Consider the following 18348-nt stretch of genomic DNA (forward strand, 5'->3'; position numbering starts at 1 on the left):
ATTATTTAATATGCACTTTTATCTAACCTAATGTACTCTTGTAATTACATATGGAATAGTTCCCACTATTGTGGTGTACAAATGCTGCTCAGCTGGTGACTTGCAGTCTCTTCCCTCTGTCCATCCATTTAACTCGAGCTACCTATACCTTGCCACCTTCACCTCCCCCTCCCCCGACACTCTCACGCCCTTGACAGCGTAACATTAAAATAGGAGCCGGAATAGGCCATTCAGCCCATTGGGTCCACTCCACTTTTTGACATGATCTTGGCTGACCTTCTATCTCAACATTATACTCCTCCTCTCACCCGCTGATGCCTCCAGTGTGTAGAAATCTTGTATTTGCTTAATGATATTCAGTGGTTGGCCTCTGCAGCTTCTTGTGCTGGAGAATTCCACAGGGTCACCACTCACAAAATAAAAACATTTCAATTTATCTCAGTCAGAAATCACCCAGTACAGCGCCCCATTCAACGCCAACCTGAAATGCAATGTTGTTTGTCCTGTCTGTGGCCAGAATGACTGCACCTTCTGAGCCCATTGTTTATTTCGAATTCACTCGTGGGATGTGGGTGTCACTGGCTGGGTCAGCATTTATTGCCCGCTGAGAAGGTGGGGGGGTGAGCTGCTTCTTGAACCGCTGCAGACAATGTGGGCAGAAACTTGCCAGTTTGGGAAGGGTGGATTTGAAGGTTGCATTGGGAGCGAGGTCTGGGATAACACCACTGCACCCACCCCCCAATCCCCAGGCACCTCAGACATTCCCACTCCTTTTGGAGGCAGGAGAACACCGATAGCTGTACCCAGCTGGCATTTCCTGGCAGCCAGTGAGCAAGGGGTGACATATAGATGAAGCCATTACCAGTCATCTTGCTCACTAATGAGAGGACAGCACTATGTTCCAATAGGGCAATGGTGACTTGACCTTTAAAATAGTAATGAGGTGGCTACGACCAGAGGAAAGTGAAGGAGGAGCAGGCCATTCGGCCCCTCAAGCCTATAGCACCGTTCAGTAAGACCATGGCTGATCCTGTAGCTCCACTGGGCTGGAGGGACCTGGCGTCGCAGCTGACTGTAGAGACTAACAGCTCCCCAGGAGGGAAGGCACTTCCCAGCAGCAGGCCGAGTGGCCTTTGGCATCAGAAGCGTCATAAAATGGTAAACCATAGGGGCAGCCCACTGAGCCTCCTCCAAGTGACAGGGCGGTGGAGTTCACGAGGGCATGCATGGAGCCCTGCAACACTAACCACTTCCCCCCCACCCACCACCACTACCCAACTCCCCAATCAACCCCCCAAATCCAAGCCAGTCTCCCAGCTCCCAAAACTGCAGAATCCCCATTGTCCAGCTGGATGGTCGGCCTGGCGGGTTGCTGGAGGGAGGGGAAGGGTGCAGGGCTATGGGAGTGCATAGAACACAGAACATTACAGCACAGTACAGGCCCTTCGGCCCTCGATTTTGAGCCAACCTGTGGAACCAATATGAAGCCCAATTATCCTACACTATTCCATTTTCATCCACATGTTTATCCATTGACTATTTAAATGCCCTTAAAGTTGACGAATCTACTACTGTTGCAGGCAGTGCATTCCATCCCCTTACTGAGTCAAGAAACTACCTCTGACATCTGTATCAGACAGGAGATCGCTCAAGTCAGAAATATCCCTGAGTCCCGAACAGGGACTGTCACCAGGAGATTCCACTCCCCTTTGCCTGCTTCACATCCCCAGCCTCTGCAATGTTTCGCCTTTTATTTGTTTCTCCTGATTCTGAACTTTTTCAAGCCGCTTGCCAGAGGTCGCCTGGGAGTCGACAGCTTGTACAGCATTCTCGCAGCCACAGGCGACATCCCTAATGGGAAATAATGATCATCACTCAAGGCCAGGCAGTGTGCGTGGGAAGCACTGTGACTGGGAGGGAGAGTCTCTGATTGCTGTCCTTTCTCAGTTTCAGTCTCCATTCAGTCTGCTTTGGATCACTCATCTTTTTTTATTCCAGATCGCACTCTGCGTTTACCGCACTGCTCAACACAAGCAATAGGCTACACGCTTCGCAGCTTTCCCGACTCAACACTAAGGTCGATTTCAAATCACAGCCAGGGTTTTTCAGGCAGTAATTTCCATGTGACGGCTTGTGCATGTGTCAATTACACCTCCTCAGTATTAATCTGGCTCATTGGGTGTGTCGCCCATCAAAGACCCAGTCCTACTGGCTGGTTTCAAATCCCACCATGGCATACCTTTTCAAGGGCAACTTGGCAATAGTTGGGCAAGAAGTACTGGCCCAGCCAGCAACACCCACCTCCCATGAATGAAAAAAAAATTCTACATCTTAATATCTTTCTCTGTCCTGTAAAGCTTTATGAACAAAAGCAGCAGTAACTATAAATTATGTTTGTAACATTTACAATGATGCAGTAGCCCAGGCAATTGCAGGTCTCACTTAACACATCCACAAATCAAATTGTCACCAATGGTATGACTTAGCATCACTCCAGGAGAGTAATTCTTGCTGGTAAATATAATGTGTACCATGGTTGTAAATCCCCATTTTCAGGGAAGGTACAGTAGGGTGAAGCAGGAATTTCAAATATACAAGTGAATGGGTGATATTTTGGCAAATGGAGTTCAAAATGCATAGTTGCAACGATTCAAGAAAGACATGGAATATTTGCATAATGGTGAGATTATGGAAGTGCAAAGAGAACACAATGTCAACATACACAGATTCCTAAAATCTTATGCATAGATTCAAAAAACTAAAATAATAAAGTCAATGGAATATCGAGAGAGGAGGGATTCCAAATGAGAAGCCAGGGACCAGAAATTCACCTGGAGGAAAACAATTTAATCATGGCATCACATCGCAGCAAAAATATAAGGGCCTTGAAAACACAATCAGCTCAGACTGGTACTGGGACGTAAAGGGTTCATATTGAAGCCTTCTGTGTTGCCTTGGGTTCAGAGAGTTCAGGAGCTTTCTAGTGGTGTCCTTCAAAATGAGAAAAGGATTAGACAGGATCGAGACAGCAAAAGCATTTCCTCGGTTAGGGGGCATGGATTCCCATTTATGTTCTGCCACTTGGGAGTGCATGTACTTTTACCGTGCAAACAGTGGTGCAAATCTGGAACGCAAATTTCTGCGGATGCTGGAAATTATAATCAATAACTTAAAGTTGACCAAGTGATGTACCGTACAGGCTGATAAGTGGAATTGACATTGAAATTATTAATGATCTGATTGAATGGCAGAATAGATTTGAGGGGCCGAACGGCCCAATTCCAATCCTATGCAGACTATGACACCTGGAGGCTTTGTAAAACACTGAACAGCTCTGAACATGCTGTTAAGTATAAGTGCATAAATATTCTAACTGAAATGCTTTCTGCCGTCTGCTGGATGTGTGATCTTTTTATTTAGTTATAGTTTCAGAAAATATCCAATATAACAAATGTGAATTGGAACTGCACAGGTAGTCCATATTGTGGGTCCCCTACAGCACATGGACTGCAGCGGTTCAAGAAGGCAGCTCACCACCACCTTTTTGAAGGCAACTTGGCAATGGTTGAATAAGAAGTGCCAGCCTAGCCAGCAATGCCCACATCCCATAAACAAAAAGTTAATTCCACATCTTGAAACCTTTACCTGTAAAGCTTTATGAAAAAAAGCAGCAGCAACTATAAATTATGTTGGCAACTTTTACAATGATGCAGCAGTACAGATGATTCCAGTTCTCACTTAATACATCCAGAAATTAAATCCCCATTAATGGTATGACTTGGCATCACCTCAGGAAAGCAAATCTTGCTGTCAAATATAATGTGCACTGTGGCAGCTACGCATAATCACTGCTTTTCTAATTCTTCATCATTCTAATGTGGCATCTAATCAGCACAAAGAAAAATCAAAAGACAGCTGATGCTGCAAGTCTGAAATAAAAGCAGGGATCGTAAGAAATACTTATCAAGTAAGTCATCAACTGGGGGGAGGCATAGACAAGTTGACACGTTGGAGACCTCGGCATTTTAACCAATGATTTTGCCTGAAGCTTGAACTGGTCTTTCTCCTACACAAATGTTGCCTGGCTTTCTGTGTGTTTCTGGCACTTTCTGACATTGTATACGTTCAGTAGCTTTCTCGAAATCATAATCCTGTGTAGGAGAAGGGAGTGACAACACCTTTAATCAAATGAGGTGTACTGGTCATCCATATGTAAAATAATAAGATTGATGCTGGTTATAAATTACTCCTGACAGCTCTTACCATCGCTTTTTACTGGCAGGTTTTTTTGTATAATGCGTTAACATCTGCATTAGAATAACGTCAAGGGATTTTTACTGCAGGTTTCAATCATAAAATATACTTCGCAGAGCAACTGTGGAAATGTTCTTTTCAGTCAATTAATTCTGATCAAATATGGTTATGTTTTTTGAGCTATACCATGAAGCAAAACAATCCCCTCCACACAATATTTAGGGACTGGCTTACAATTGAGGGAAGGTCTAGATGCAGGCATACTCCTGAACCTGACTTTGAGTCTGACTCAAGGACTTGTGGGCCATGGAAGGTTCATACACAAATGGTCAAATGGGTTGTTTCTCAGCCTGTAAACCCTTTCCAATAGGCCAGATAGCAGGCAGGAGGAACAGGAGAAGCTCCTGATCACCTATACTTCAGAAGGCAATGCTGCTTCAGCACTTTGCCCATAAGTGTGGGATCAATTCAGTGGGCTCATCCGTAGTTTCATCCTTGGAAAGACACACTGAAAAGATATTTTCCCTGGTGGGACACACCAAAATGAAGGGACGTAACATTCAAAATAGGAGTTTACCATTTAAGGTGGAAGGTTTGGGATCATTTTCGGTTTGGACTGGTTGGACTGAAGGGTCTGTTTTTGTGCTGTATGACTCTATGACTCTCTACCTGTTGTCTTTCAGAGATTCATGAGACATTGGGCACTCTGTTCCCCAGAAAGTGGTGGAGCCAGAGCCATTTTAAGACACAGGGGGGATAGATTCTTAACTATCAATATGAAATTGAGGCCACACTCAGATCAGCCATAATCTCATTTTCTGGATCAGTGGTGCTGGAAGAGCGCAGCAATTCAAGCAGCATCCGACGAGCAGCAAAATCGACGTTTCTGGCAAAAGCCCTTCATCAGGAATAAAGGCATAATCTCATCCAATGGCAGAACATGCATGAGGGGCCGAATGGCCTAATCCTGCTCCTAATTGATACATCCACATGCAAATATGGATGAGAGAAAGAACAGACAGACATACTTTTGTGAAACTAAATTCTTATGCTATTGAGATCACAACCGCTACAGTCTGATGTTCTGTTACCCTCATAAAGCAATCTAGAATATTTCTTCAATAATTTAGGCAATAGACCATATTCATATCTTTCTTGCATGATTCAAATACATAAAATTCAAGAGATGAAGAATTATTGATATCTTGGATATAATTCTGAATTCCTGATTACTCAACCGGAAAAGCACAAGTATGAATCTGTACAAATTTCCTTCACTGGCTGTAATTAAACCCTCCACAAACAGTAACTGGCATTTGTGCTTATTCATGAGTCAGCCAACATTTAATCTTTGACCCATTTTGAATTTTCACAGTAGAAGTTATATTGCCACTGCCAGGATTAGAAGTCCAGAAAAGTATTTATAAAACATATTTAATTTACTGAGAGCATAACAAACGTGTAGTTTGCTGATAAAGCAATGCTACTTGCAGAATCAGAAGAGGCCTTACAAAATAGGAGAGATGCAACAAAATCTGCAAGCTTTAAATAAAAACTGAAAGAACTGCAAATGCTGTAAATCCGAAACAAAAAACAGAAATTGTTGGAAAAGCTCAGCAGGTCTGGCAGCATCCGTGGCAAGAAATCAGAGTTGATGCTTCGCGTTCGGTGACCCTTCCTCAGATTTGACTCTGCTTTCTCTCCATAAATGCTGACACGCCTGCAAAGCCTTGCCAACATTTTCTCTTTTTGTTTCTTTAAGTTTTGAATATGGATTGAGTAAGAGCATCAAAAAGACAAAAGCAATGTTTTTGGGAGAAGCTAGAGTGAAAGTTGAGTAGACGTTGTCCTACTGTAATGAATCAATAAGTCTATTTCGGACAAATGGTAATGAAGATGGCAGAGGGGATATGGAAGTCAGAAGCAGGTTAGATGCCACCAGTAATAGTTTCGTGTGAATCCAAGATGTGTAAACAACAAGAAAACTCAAATTTGCAACAAGGGAAAAACTCACAAGATTCTTTATTTTATTCACATTCATAACCTCTGAAATATGAATAATAAGTAAAAACTCTGGATGCGAAGGCAAAAATTTAATATAGAAACCAAAGTCAATTTATTATCTTGCAGGCTACCGCCAACGTATTCTGGCTGCCTATCTTGTACATAACTTGATCTATTCATGGTTTCAACTCATACTGCTGCTGATGCTTGTTGCAACCCCCATCAGGTGATCTGCTGCCATGGTATGTCACATTCATTTATCTTGCCCCAATCTGCCACATCCACTGAAGATCACCGACAACCGCTCAGTAACATCCATCATCCAGCTCTCCACTGCATCTCTCGAAGAGATCTCTGTGGCTTTTCAGCTCAAATCAAATGGACAAAATACTGACATTTTAATTTCTGGATGCCATTTCTTAGAGTTCTTTCTGCTCTTGAAATTTTGCTAATTCACGACTGATTGCAAAATTCATGCCATTGTTCATTTTTTGTTCTGAAACCATCAGCAATTGTTTTCCAGGAGCTAACAGATGTTTATATACTATGCAGCGACTGAGGATTAAAGCTTATGAAGTAATGTTGGTGATGGAGTAATGCAGTGACTAGTAATGATTTCATTTCTGAAGAGCTTACTATATTATGCCAGTGATATAAAAATAGAATGTATTGATTAAGGAAGTTCTTATGTATGAAATTCAGAAAGTATAAGGCTGCAGATGAAAACAGTTTTAGTATTTAATTAGTGGTATAGAGAAAATATAAAACAAAAAGAAAACATATAGTATCATTGTTATTTTCTGCTTGAATTGGTATTCTTGCAAATTGTCCTGATGCATGTAAATTGAAAAGCTTCAGCCAAATGTGTCCTTTTTTTCTGGATGTCGAAGTGCCCATGTTGGACTGGGATGGACAAGGTCAGAAATCACACAACGCCAGGTTATAGTCCAACAGGTTTATTTGAAATCACAAGCACTCAGAGTTTACCGGTCGAAGGAACAGCTTGGAAACTTTGTGATTTCAAATAAACCTGTTGGGCTATAACCTGGTGTTTTATGATTTCTGACTAGCCTTTTTTTCAGCAATACATAAAAAATTATCTTCAAATGGTGTGATTTGCTTTTGGTTGTTCATTCGTGTTAGTTTGGAAGACGTTTGGATGTTTCCATTTTTAACTTGCTTATTTTTGGCAATGTTGCTTTTTTCTAATTATGAGTAAGTGATTTTCATTCTTCCCTGAAAACTGTATGCAATCTCATTATGTGATCCAGAACCAAAAGCTGAAAATAACTGTGGAGAAGTGAATCACACGGATGCTACGTGGTTTGCCTCAGCATGCTGTGACTGTGAAGCATGTCAGGGAAACCCAACCTACGCTTTCATAATCACAAGAACCTATGTTCATGTACTGAGAAACATAGAATGCACATAAAGGTGTCACATCTTGGTGCCAGAGTTTATGTGACCTCAACAACTATCTGTTTGGTGGGGAAAGGGTACAGATGGCCAGCAACGTTCCCTAGAAACTTTTTGACACTTTATGTGCTGCCTCACAGAAACATTGAAACGTAAAATATATGAGCAGGATTAAGCCATTTGGCACTTTGCGGCTGCTCCACCATTCAATACAGTCAGGGCTGACCATCCAACCCAGCACCCTGTTCCACTTTCATCCCATATCCTTTGATCCATTTAGCCCTGAGAACTGGGCTAAATGGGCGGCACGGTGGCCCAGTGGTTAGCACTGCTGCCTCACAGCGCCTGTAGACCCGGGTTCAATTCCCGACTCAGGCGACTGACTGTGTGGAGTTTGCACATTCTCCCTGTGTCTGCGTGGGTTTCCTCCGGGTGCTCCGGTTTCCTCCCACAGTCCAAAGATGTGCGGGTCAGGTGAATTGGCCATGCTGAATTGCCCGTAGTGTTAGGTTAAAGGGGTAAAGGTAGGGGTATGGGTGGGTTGCGCTTCGGCGGGTCGGTGTGGACTTGTTGGGCCGAAGGGCCTGTTTCCACACTGTAAGTAATCTAATCTAATCTAATCTAATCTAAACTATATCTAACTCCTTCTTGAAAACATTCAATGTTTTGGCCACAGCTAATTTTAGTAATGCAGGCTCACCACTCTCTGGGTGAAGAATTTTCCACTTATCTCAATCCTAAATGGCTTACCCTATATCCTTAGACCGTGAGCCCTGGTTCAGGACTCCCTGGTCATTGAAAACATCCTTCCTGCACCAGCCCTTCCTGTTAGTATTTTGTTGGTTTCCTAGAGATTCCCCTCATTCCCCTAGCTTCAGAGAATTTAGTTCTAACCAATCCAATCTCTGTTCACGTGTGAGCGCTCCCATCCCAGGAATCCGTCTGGGTTCTGAGAAAGGGGCACCAAACCCAAAACGTTAACTCTGATTGCTCTTCACAGATGCTGCCAGATGTGCTGAGCTTTCCCAGCAATTTCTGTTTTGTTTGGATTTACTCCATCCGCGGTTGTTTTGCATTTTTTTCTGGCTGTTAAAGCTTTGTTGCTCCCCCTCCAATTCCAGAACACCCTTCTTCAGATAAGGAAACTAAAACTGCAGGTGTGATCTCACCGATGTCCTGTACAATTGCAGCAAGACATCCAAGCTCCTCCACTCAAATTCTCTCGCTATGAAGACCAACACACCATTTGCGTTCTTTACTGACTGTTGCGTAATTACTTTCTGCGACAATATACAAGGACACCCAAGTACTATTGCATATTCCCCCTCTCCCAATCTAATGCTATTCAGATAATCTGCCTTCCTGTTTTTGCTAGCAAAGTGAATGACCTCACATTTATCCACAGTTCATTTCCATGTATTTGCCCACTCACTCAACTGTCCAAATACTTAATGACTCAGCTTCAGCTGCTTTCTGTAGCAACAAATTCCTCAGGCTCACAACTCTCTGAAAGAAGAAGCTCCTCCTTGTCTCTGTATTAATCTCTGCCTGAGTTGTTTTAACAGTTATTAATCCCTCTATCCTTTGTTCCTAAGCTCCTGCTCACCCCCAAACTTATTGCCAACTCCTGCCCACACTAACTCCCCCTCCTCATACACTTCATGGCCTAGCCACTCATCCAAGTATCCACCATCACAGACCTCAGAAGCCATGTGGTCCTCTTACTCATACACACTTGATGCTGAAAAAAATGCCCCATTCATACAACCTATTTAAAGCTGCTAAATCTCACTGAGTGAGTAATCCTTTAGAAAATCAAACAAACATATATTCACTCCTCCACATAAAAAGAAGTCATATTTTAATAGTGTCTTCAAACTGTCAATCTAAGTATCATTTTAGAATCGCCTGCTAATATAATATAGCTTTTGGAACTCAGCCAAGCATTTATACTGAAATAACAACAGCCCTTTGGGAAATATCAACAAACTATAAATAGATGCTAATTTTTCTGTCAGTCTAGCAAAAAAAAGAGTTTTTGAGCTCTCATTGAAAGCTATATTTGCCTTTTAAAGCTTAAAGAGCATAGACTTTAAAAAAAAGATCACAACAGTTCTGAGAATTGTATTCATCCTTTAAGTATGTAATACAATTCTACCCCATCAGTTTGTGGCTCCCATGCTGTGGATTAAAGCTCTTGCAGTAGCCACAATGGGGTCTGTTTGAGCTCTGACAGCCCTATGGAGTTCAGGTCTCCCCCTACTCTGCCAATCCCACCATGGGAATCACCCCCTTCACCCTTTCCCATAGCAATCAAAACTGGACTTGTTGGGAGTGCAGGTCGAATTTTCATATTTAGTTCCTGCCCATCATTTTTAAATATGGGCAACACCTGAAGAATTCAAATTCAACTAAATAAATATAGATTAAAACAATGATTTCAGTAATGATGATTGTGCAACTTTTTTTTCGTTCATTCACAGGGTAAGGGCATTGCTGGCTAGGTCAGCAGTTATTGCCCATCCCTAATTTCCCAGAGAGCAGTTAAAATGTCAACCTCATTGCTATGGCTCTGGAGTCACATGCAGTTCCTTTTCCTAAAGGAGATTAGTGAACCAGATGCATTTCCCTGAGAATGGAGTCATAATTACCATTAGACTCCTAATACCAGATTTTTTAAAAAAAAATTCAGATTCCACCACCTGCTATGGCATGATTTGAACCCAGGTCCCCAGAATATTCCCTGCGTCTCTGGATTAACAGTTGACATATAATACCTCCAGGCTACTGCTTCCCCCAAACTTTGGCATTGCCATTTTAAAAGCAATTCTGTTTACTGACGTATCTCAGCTAGAGCTTTTGTTTGGTCCACACATGATTCCAGACTCACGCCAATACGGTTGATTTGGAAATGATTTAACAGGTTCTCTAGCCAACAGCAATAAAAGTTGACATTAGCAGCAACACACACATTCGGCCCATCAGACCACCTTCGACAGCACTCACAAACCCATAACCTCCATCCACTAGATGGACAAGAGCAGCAGCTGCATGGGAACACCACTGCCTGAAAGTTCCATTCCAGTCACTCACCATCCTGACTTGGAACTACAACACCATTCCTTCAGTGTAATAGGGTCAAAATTCTGGAATTCTCTTCTAGAGAGCACTTACTGTCTATGGACATCTACAGTTTGAGAAGAAAGCTTACCATTACTTTCTCCAAGACAAGGAGTGGTGGGTAGTAAATGCTGGTCCAGCCAGTGACTCTCATGTTCCATGAGTGAATAACTCTCTATTCCTTGCTTCTTTGTGTGTTTATGCATTTTATCCTTAAATGTATCAATGCCATTCACCTATACTGTCAGTATGGCAAGAGGTCCCCCTGTGGTGCAGTGGGTAGTATCCCTGTCTCTGAGCCAACAGTTCCAGGTTCGTGAGCCTCACCAGGACATGGTGGCAAAGGAAGGTCCTTTTGCAATGTGACCAAACAGGTTGTGAATCTTTCCAGTCTGTCTGATGGACAAGCAGTAAGAGGAGGAGAGACTCATGGTCATCCATCCTGCAGGAGGCAATAGCAACTGCAGGGCTTTGTCCACAAGTGCTGGACCAACACAATGGCAGTCCATGACCCAACCTTTGAAAATGAGGACTGGAGAGCAAACAGACAAATTGCCAGTGGAGACCACACTTGATAAAGATACCTACTTCATTCTGAATGAATGATTAAACAAAGTCTCACATCAACAGCCACCATGGACAGAAGCTGTATGCCTGAACCCTGAGCTCACAGATTTTCTTCCCCTCCATTTACATTTGCAAGTTGATTTAACAGAACACATCTTTAGGCATAAATGAAGAAATAAAGCAACCAAAATTGGATAAAAGACAGCAATGATTTAATGTGAAAAAAACGTAGTTACTTTCTAGCAAAACATAAATGGGGAAGGTCAGAGTCTAAGCCAACAATACTAGAATGAAGTGAAATTAATAAAAACAAGGAATCTGCTCTGTTACCAGTTATGACATGGAGGTACCGATGTTGGATTGGGGTGGTCAAATTCAAAAGTCATGCAACACCAGGTTATAGTCCAACAGCTTTATTTGAAATCACAAGCTTTCAGAGCACTGACCCTTCCTCAGGTTCACCTCTGAAAGCTTGTGGTTTCAAATAAACCTGCTGGACTATAACCTGGTGTCACATGACTTCTGACTCTGTTGCCAGTTAACAACACTGTCAGCCTCCATAAAGAAATACTCTATAATGCTTTGGGATATCTTCAGTAAGTTGAAAGATCTTTGAGTAGAAGAAGACACAGTCATATTGTTCTGTTGAATAAGTCAATTGTAAAGGTGATAACATTGTTGAAATAAGTTAAATATTGAATAAGGTGCAATTGGTATTCATGAGGAAATTCTTGACCATTGTAATTTCCCTGATGCTAAATATGACTTCTTCCCATTCAACCAGATAAAACGTGAACCCAAATCAAGGATTAAGATGTTGGCTAAACCTACACTGTGTCTGAGATGCTAGAAGAACAAAGAATTGAAAAAAAAATTAACACCACCATTCAAAAAAGATTGAAAGGATAAGCCCAACAATTATAGACCAGACATCTTATTTTAGAGATGGGAAACTTTTAGAAACAATTATTTAGGGTAGAATTAAAAGAAAGGCAAAGTTACTATAGTCGTATCAGACCATAGGGCTGCTCTCTCATTAGAGAGAGACAGAGATGACTGGTAATGGTTCAACCCAAAAATCACCATGTCTCAGGCAAGGAAAGGTTGAGATGGAGAGTCCTTTGTGGTACTGTCACCCAATGTGGCAATTTGAACTTATCCCATGCTGTTAGTGGCACTCTGCAATGCAAGGAGAAAGTGAGGCTGGAGATTAGAGTTGAAAAGTGTGGCTTTGCCCAGAGTTCAGAATTGGGATCCTTGTTTCTCCTAATATATATTTATGATTTGGATCTTGGTGTGCAATGGACAATTTCAAAGTTTGCAGATAATTCAAAAACTTGGAAGCAGGTTGGTAGAGTGAGCAAAGATGTGGCAGATAACATTCAATGCAGAGAAGTGATCAGTGAAGTGATGAAGTGATGCATTTTGATAGGAAGTACATGGACAGATGTTACAAGATAAGGGGATCCAAAAGCAAAGGGATGTGGCTGTACCTGGGCACAGGTCATTAAATATGGCAGCACAAGTGGAGAGAGCAGTTCATAAAGTATGTTGTGTCTTCAACTTTATTAATTATATCATAAAAACCAAGGCTGTGGTGCTGAACTTGTACAAGTCATTTGTCTATCCTCAATTGGAGTATTATGTAGAGTCTGGATACCACACCATAAGGAAGGATGCAAAAGCATTGGAGAGAGCGCAGAAGAGATTTGCAAGAATGGCTCAGAGAACAAGAAACAAAGGTTATGAGGGTATATTGGAGAAGTTGATCTGTTTTCCTGGGAGAGGAGTTGACTAAGGGAAGACCTGGTGGACATGTTCATGCTCATGAGGGAGCTGACAGAGTGGGTTGGGAGAACCGGTTCCCTCTTGTATTGAAGGACCAAGAAAGTGACGGCACAGGACTTAAGGTGATTTGCAAAAAAGGCAAATGTAGCTGGGGTTGGAATGTACTGTCTGGAGGTGCAACGGAGGCAGGTTCAATTCACCAGGGTCTTAGGTGATTATTTAAATAACTAAAATGTGCAAGGGTATGGGAACAGTCGCTAAGTCACAGACTCTCATTTGATGAGCCGCTGCAGACACGACGGGCCGAATGGCTGTGACCTCACCAGCGATTAAAATATTCAGCGCCATTTAAACTTAATTCGCGCAAGTTTTGGACCTTGGTGCGGTGTGTGATAATTCCGTGTTCACGTTTTCAGTGTCCGGGTACACCACACTGAAAGCTCCGTTTCAGCACCACGGACAGCTCCGAATGCTAACCGCGCCGCACACGCACTCCGGAAGCTGCATATGAGTTTATCCATCTCAGTGTTAGTGGCGGCTCTCCATTAACACTCGCACTCGAGTTGGGTCCAGTCCACTTTGTCTTGATTTCTACCCGGCGCTTCCAGAAAACGCCGTCCCACTTGAAGCCATCTCTTGAATGACCCATCTTTTGGAGAAATCGATACCTGTTATTGGATCTTACAGTCCGTGCAACACACACACATAGACACAGATACACAGAAACACAGATACACAGAAACACAGATACACAGACAGAGACACACGATACACGGATACAGATACACACACACACATACACGTAGACGCATACAGACATGCATGCACACACATGCATGCACACATACACAGACATACGCATGTGCATACAGACACACAGGTACACACACAGGTACACACAGACATTAAAACAGATAAGCAGATAGATTCACAGACACACACACAGACAGACGCATACACAGACACAGATACACACATACACATAGACGCACACAGGCACACATGCACACACACATATACACACAGGCACACACATATACAGACATACGCATACACAGACACACAGATATACACACACAGATACACGCAGGCACACATACAGACACACAGATATACACACACAAATACACACAGACAGACACACATGCAGATACACACAGACACAGATAGACCCACACATAAATAAGCACACATACACATACATACCAACACATACAGACACACCAATACACAGACAGTCAGGCACACACACACACACCCACACCAACACGTGGGTTTCCTCTGAGTGCTCGGTTTTCTTCACCAGACCAAAGATGTGCAGGTTAGGGTGGATTGCCCTTGCTAAATTGCCCATAGTGCTCAGTGATGTGTATGTTAGGGTGGATTGGCCTTGCTAAATTGTCCATAGTGCTCAGGGATGTGCAGGTTAGGTGGATTGGCCTTGCTAAATTGTCCATAGTGCCCAGGGATATGTAGGTTAGGTGCATTAGTCTGGGTCAAATACAGGATAGTGGGAATGGGTCTGGGTGGGTTACTCTTTGGAGGGCCAGTGTAGGCTTGTTGGGCCGAAGGGCCTATCTCCACACTGTTGGGATTCTATGATTCTGTGATTCACAGATGTACACACACATACATAGAGAGAAATACAAACATACTCGCACACGGACAGATATACAGACAGACACACACACACCAAGACACAAACACACACAGACACATACATACGGACGCACGCATACATACACACACGCACCAACACACACCGACATATACACAAAAATACTCGCACTCACGCACACATACACACATACAAATAGACACTGAGACACACAGACACACACGCACACATACACAGAAGCACACACATACACCATGGGAGTTTTCAGCACTCCGTCTAATATCAGAACTGTGTTAAATTATTGATCAGGTCAGTAACTGAGCCCTGACGGTTCTGCCTGGTTGGAGCTGAGTGATGCAGTGTTGGGTGTGTTTTTTCTTCGCTGCAGTTCTCTGTACAAGGTGCCTTACTTGTTAATTTGGAACATCCAAATCAGCAGCGGAACTATTGGACTCGGGGTTACTGTAACAACAGCCTAAAAAGCACACACACGCACACACAGAGACCCACCCCTTTCCTGGGCACGACCCAGATGAGAATATATCCAAACGCAGTGTAGGATTGTGTGACTGGAGCTTCTCACGGCTGCTCAACCATACCTGCTACCATACCGTTCCCTGTGCACATAGAGGCATGTTAGAGCTCCCTTATACCAAACCAACATGACCAACACCATAACCTCAAACGCACAGTTAGTTCTCCACACTGTAGGTTATAAATTCAGGATCAGTAGCTACGAGCTGGTATGCAACTGAGCAGTGAATGTCACCCCAAAGAAGCTGGGGTTGAGGGGTAAGGGGGTTGATTTTCCATCAGTCAGGATCAGGGGAAGCCGTGTTGAGGGTGGTGCGGTTATTCTCTAAGCTTGGTGAAGCTGGTAGGCAGGACATTTCACTGAAAACATGCAATGACCTCAAACCTTCCAGGGGAAGGTCATGTGAAACTTTCCCTCGTCAATGCCAAGCCCCGTGTGGGACAGAAACCAGCCAGGAACTGATGGCAGTAATTACAGCTCTCCGGCCATCGTTTGTGTTTCTTTCTCCACCAAAGTGCATTTCAGGGGAACCTCTGTCATTTTTCTTATTGTTGCGTGTGATTAAAAGAGAGGGCGACCGTACCCTGCCGATTTTGCATGATAATCATTGGGCGAGGCGGTATGCGGGTTATATCTAAATTTAAAAAAAACAGAACCAGGAACCAATGTGCAAAATGAGTGTTTGCCATGGCTATGTTAAATCACATTAGGCATGTTTATTTTTGCATGTACGTCCTATTGACACAAATACACTTCCCACAATGGCATAATTCCCACAATGGCATAATTCCCACAATGGCACAATTCCCACAATGGCATAATTCCTACCTTCCTGAGAGCAACGAAGCCCGAGTCTGTAGCAACCCGCTGAGCGTCCCCATCTCCGCCGTCTAACTCCACCAAAAAGTGGTTGGTATACAGTTTCTGATGAGCCGCGGTTGTTGCGAACAGAGCTGCATTGAGTAACAGAAGGAACCAGTCCTTTATAAATCCCCGCTTCATCTCTCTCTCTCTCCCTCTGTTGCACTGGAGAGGCAGTTACTGCTAACCGAGAGAGACCGGAGACGGAGGGAGAAGAGAGAGAGAGAGGTAAAGGAATGGAATGAATACAAACGATAACAGGACCGTTACCACATGCACTTCACTGGTGCACCACTGTCAGGCGGAGGATGGAGCTATGCAGCTCAGAGGGGCAGCGCCTCGCTCTCCTCTCCCTCTCTCTGCGTGTGTGGGTTCAAAAGGATGCTACATGTTCCACCGCCGACCTATAATTCATGGAGAAAATCCCAGCTCCCTCACTGGATCATGTGGCAGGCACGTCAAAGCCATGAAGCATTCAGAAGCGGGTCCCCTGCAGGGAGGGAGTGAACCCCACACTGGCGATGTCAGGAATACGTTTCTCAAAAATACAAACACACGACTTGTACAAGAGTGAGACAGATGTGAAAATGGACTCCTCGGGGCAATTTCACTATCCCGGCAATCCCAGGGCTTTCAATTAGCACATTCAGATCTGCCGCAGGGGAAAATATCCCCCAAATTGGGTGGGGGGCATAAAGATACAAACCAATTATAAGTCAATCCAAGCTTCCTCATTTAGAAAAAGATGAGTGTGGAACTTAACTGGCACAAGGAATGAAGTGCAAAGTAAGGAGGTAATTTTGATTTGATTTGATTTGTTGTAGTGACATATACCTAAGAGCAGTGAAAAAGTTTTCTTTTGCGAGCAGTACAGACAGATTGTAGCAAAAAAGGATGTACTGCTCATAGGGTGCTTAGACAGTGAGGTACACACGGGCTGCACAAGAGGGGCAAAGTTAGATCAACATCAGATTTGAAGCTGGAGAGGTCCGTTCAGCAGTCTGATACCAGCAGGGAATAAGCTGTTCTTGAACCTGTTGGCGTGTATGTTTCAGCTTTTGCATCTTCTGCCTGATGGAAGAGGTTGGAAGAGAGTGTCACCGGGGTGTGAGGAATCTTTGATGATGTTGGCAGTCCTTCTGCAGCAGCGAGCTGTGTAAATGGTGTAACGGGAGGTTGGCTCCTGTGATGGTCCTGGCTGTACACACCACCCTCTGTAGTTTCTTATGGTCCTGGGCTGATCAGTTGCCTTAAAAAGCCATTGAATGGAATAGAATTCATAGAATCTCTACAGTTTGGAAACAGACCATTCAGCCCAACAAGTCCACACCAACCCTCCAAAGAGTATCCCAGAAGCTGTGATGCACCCAGTTAGAATGCTTTCTATAATACATCTGTAAAAGTTGGTGAAAATTCTTATGGGTATGCCAGACAGGAATTTACCTCAGCTGGTGCATTGTGTCTACACCAGAGTATCTTCAGGCTGAGAAGAGATTTGATATCTACAAAAATAGAGACTGACGACAGGCAAAGGTCACTCAACCTCTTGAACCTGCCCCACCATTCAATAAGATCATATCTGACTTGATTATTTCATGTTCATGCCTACCCTACACAAATATATTTAGGAAGGATATATCGGCCTTGGGGGGGATCGGGGGGAGTACAACATAGGTTTACAAGAATTAAAATTGGACTTCAGGAGTTAACTTATGAGGAGACATTTTACAAATTACAGCTATTTTCTCTAGAATTTAGGTGGTTCAGGGATGATCTGATTGAAGTCTTCAAAATGTTAACAGAAAAAGACAGGGTAGATAAAGATAAACTATTTCCACTGGTTGGGGATTCCAGAACCGGGGGCATAGTCTGAGAATTGGGGCCAGACTGTTCAGGAGAGATGTGGGGAAGCACTTCCATACACAAAGGGTGGGAGAAGTTTGGAACTCTCTTCCACAAACTTCAGTGGGTGCTGGATCAGTCATTCATTTTAAATCAGAGATAGATAAATTCTTATGAGGATATGGGATATGGGTAGGCTGCAGGTCAGCCACTGAGTAGTGGAACAGGCTCAAGAAGCTGAATGGCCTACTCCCTGTATTTTCTAGGAGAAAGTGAGGACTGCAGATGCTGGAGATCAGAGCTGAAAATGTGTTGCTGGAAAAGCGCAGCAGGTCAGGCAGCA

At 43.3% G+C, this 18348-nt stretch overlaps 1 protein-coding gene across 1 annotated transcript in view; it reads right to left on the reverse strand.

The window, feature by feature from the left end:
- Positions 1-16720, reverse strand: part of pcsk2 (proprotein convertase subtilisin/kexin type 2) — a 94455-nt gene extending 77735 nt beyond the window's left edge. Inside the window, exon 1 of the mRNA XM_043696651.1 lies at positions 16131-16720. Coding sequence (XP_043552586.1) covers positions 16131-16304 — 174 coding nt within the window. The 5' untranslated portion in view covers positions 16305-16720. The remainder of the gene's footprint in view (positions 1-16130) is intronic.
- Between the last annotated feature and the right edge of the window lie 1628 nt (positions 16721-18348).

This window comes from Chiloscyllium plagiosum, chromosome 9 (genome assembly GCF_004010195.1).
Source record: "Chiloscyllium plagiosum isolate BGI_BamShark_2017 chromosome 9, ASM401019v2, whole genome shotgun sequence".
Taxonomy (NCBI): Eukaryota; Metazoa; Chordata; class Chondrichthyes; order Orectolobiformes; family Hemiscylliidae; genus Chiloscyllium; species Chiloscyllium plagiosum.